The sequence below is a fragment of the Neopelma chrysocephalum genome, unplaced genomic scaffold, assembly GCF_003984885.1.
Source record: "Neopelma chrysocephalum unplaced genomic scaffold, ASM398488v2 Primary Assembly neopelma1_61024, whole genome shotgun sequence".
NCBI lineage: Eukaryota > Metazoa > Chordata > Aves > Passeriformes > Pipridae > Neopelma > Neopelma chrysocephalum.
The window spans coordinates 1-2,691 of NW_020905154.1; the positions used below are offsets into that span (position 1 = coordinate 1).

General features: G+C 51.5%; 1 protein-coding gene across 1 annotated transcript; it reads right to left on the reverse strand.

Moving 5' to 3' along the window:
• Positions 1-584: 584 nt before the first annotated feature.
• LOC113979200 (olfactory receptor 14J1-like) lies at positions 585-1,523 on the reverse strand. The gene has a single exon (XM_027706662.1). It carries the CDS (start codon positions 1,506-1,508, stop codon positions 585-587), a length of 924 nt encoding a protein of 307 aa, XP_027562463.1. The 5' UTR covers positions 1,509-1,523.
• Between the last annotated feature and the right edge of the window lie 1,168 nt (positions 1,524-2,691).

Here is a 2,691-nt window from a genome sequence, read left to right on the forward strand (position 1 = left end):
CCCCCCTCCCAGCAGCATTTCTAGACCCTCCCTGATGTCTCTGCACCCAGCTCTGGCTGTTCCCTGAAAGACAAAGCCAGGCCATCACCTTCTTAGTGACCTCTGGCACCCTAAGTTTCCCCATTTGAGTAACATTCCTCTTCCTCCACCTTTAGACTGAACCTTCAAAGCTGCACTTTGCGGGTTTCTTTTTCTTTCCAGCACCACGAAAAGCTCCATCCTGTCAGATCTCCTCTAGACCCTCTTCAGTTCGTCATCATTCCTTCAGAATGGGAAACCTCACAGACAGACAGACCAGTCCAGATGTGGTGACACCAGCGCTGAGGTCAGGGAAGGGAACTTTATTTTATTTAAATGCACAGATATCATGGCTTTTGAAAGTCTCAGGGTTACAAGTGACAGCTCGATAATGATGTAGAAATAGTATGACCAATGATATTTTCGTATGGAAATATTACAGAAAGTAAAAAAGAAAAAAATAAAATAGACCAAATACAAAGAAAGAAAGGTACATGGCAGAAAGCAGGTGGGACTGTAATGGTTTCCATTTTGAGTGCAGGAGAAAACAGGGAGTCGTTTGCATTTTAAAAGCATCTGCTGACCATTTTCCACAGAACAATCTTGAGCTTCTGGTTCCTCAGGCCGTAGATGAGGGGGTTCAGTGTTGGAGGCACCACCGAGTACAGAACTGACACAATCAGATCCAGGGATGGGGAGGAAATAGAAAGGGGCTTCAGGTAGACAAACATGGCAGTGATCAAAAACAGAGAGACCACAGCCAGATGAGGGAGGCACGTGGAAAAGGCTTTGTGCAGTCCCTGCTCAGAGGGCATCCTCAGCACAGCCCTGAAAATCTGCACATAGGAGAAAACAATGAAAATGAAACAACCAAACACTAAACAGGCAGTAATCAGTAAAAGACCAAGTTCCCTGATGTAGGATTTGGAGCATGAGAGCTTAAGAATCTGGGGAACCTCACAGAAGAACTGGCCCAGGGCATTGCCCTGGCACAGGGGCAGGGAAAATGTATTGGCTGTGTGCAGCAGAGCATCGAGAAAGCCAGTGGCCCAGGCAGCTGCTGCCATGTGGGCACAAGCTCTGCTGCCCAGGAGGGTCCCATAGTGCAGGGGTTTGCAGATGGCAACGTAGTGGTCGTAGCACATGATGGTGAGGAGGGAAAACTCTGCTGACATGAAAAAGGCAAAGAAAAAGACTTGTGCAGCACATCCTGTGTAGGAGATGGTTATGGTGTCCCAGAGGGAATTGTGCATGGCTTTGGGAACAGTGGTGCAGATGCAGCCCAGGTCTGTGAGGGAGAGGTTGAGCAGGAAGAAGCCCATGGGGGTGTGCAGGTGGTGGTCGCAGGCTACGGCGCTGAGGATGAGGCCGTTGGCCAGGAGGGCAGCCAGAGAGATGCCCAGGAAGAGCCAGAAGTGCAGGAGCTGCAGCTCCCGCCTGTCTGCAAATGCCAGGAGGACAAACTGGGACATGGAGCTGCTATTGGACATTTGCTGCTTCTTAGCACAGGGTCTGTTTCAGAAAAGGAAAAGACAGGGAACAGTTAAGACAGACTTCTGTGAAAAAGCAACTCCATTTTTAAAAGAAATCGATGTGTCAAATGTCACCAAATGCACTGCCAAGGAGTCAGTTTTGCTCTGCTGCAATGGGACATGGAATTTTTTTCATAGAGCTCTCACATACACAAGGAATGTCAGATGTAACAGACCTTGAATATAAAAGTTCCATCTCTACACCCATGACTCAGAAGAGCTGGGGCTGCAGAGCAGAAGCTTAGTCTGAGCTAAGAATAATTTTGGCTGTGTTTTCTATTTTTACCATCACATCTGGGAAAGGTTCTTTTCCACTGCAGGAATCCTCATTTCTATGGCCCAGCACACAGTGCCCAGCAGAGCTGCAGGGAATGGCCTCTAGAGCTGCCTGAATGCCCCCTCCCCCAGGCCTTGGGGGCACTTGCCCCCCAGCCCTGCCCAGGGCTCTGCTGCCTGGAGCTGTCCCTGTCAGCAGCTGCTTCCCTGGGCCCAGGGCTGGGCCCTGGCAGTGCTGCCAGAGCCCATCCCAGCCCTGGGGGCTCAGCTCTGCCCTCCAGAGCCCTCCCAGCAGCACAGGGCACTGCCCAGGGGCATCTCTGCCTGGGCAGGCTCCAATGGCAATGTCAGAGCAAGTCTGAGGAGGCTGGAAAAGTGACACTGCTGCTGTCTATAAGACAGTTTTGTTGTCTGATGTTCTCAGGTTCTATCCCCTCTAATCTAACAGAGTTCAGGTGTCTCCTCCTGTACTCAGATTAATTTCTCTGTCACAGTCAGCACCCAGACAACCCAGAGTATAACACTGAAAGAACTGGTTCATTCTCTTTAAGGTACCCCCTGTCTGTCTGTGCCTCTTGCAAATACCTTCTGGGAAATTTCCTGCTTTGATCTGGAGCTGTGACCAGCCCTCATCCCTGCAGCACACTTTGGAGATCAGAAGGACTCTGCCCTTCTCTGCCCTCCCAGGAGTTGTTCCTTCCCCACACCCCTTCTCCCCCAGCCCCGTGGCAGCTCCTTGGCCGAGCTGAGAGTTGACCCTGGCAGGCAGCAGAGTCCCTGCCCCAGCACACAGAGCCCTGGGGGCAGGACCTGCTCTACACCACAGCCCTGGGCACCCCTGGCTGCACCCCCACCTTCCCAGCCC

What these genes read in the sequence shown, in the direction of transcription:
- LOC113979200 (XM_027706662.1), bottom strand. Translation starts at nt 1,508, where the DNA reads ATGTCCAATAGCAGCTCCATGTCCCAGTTTGTCCTCCTGGCATTTGCA.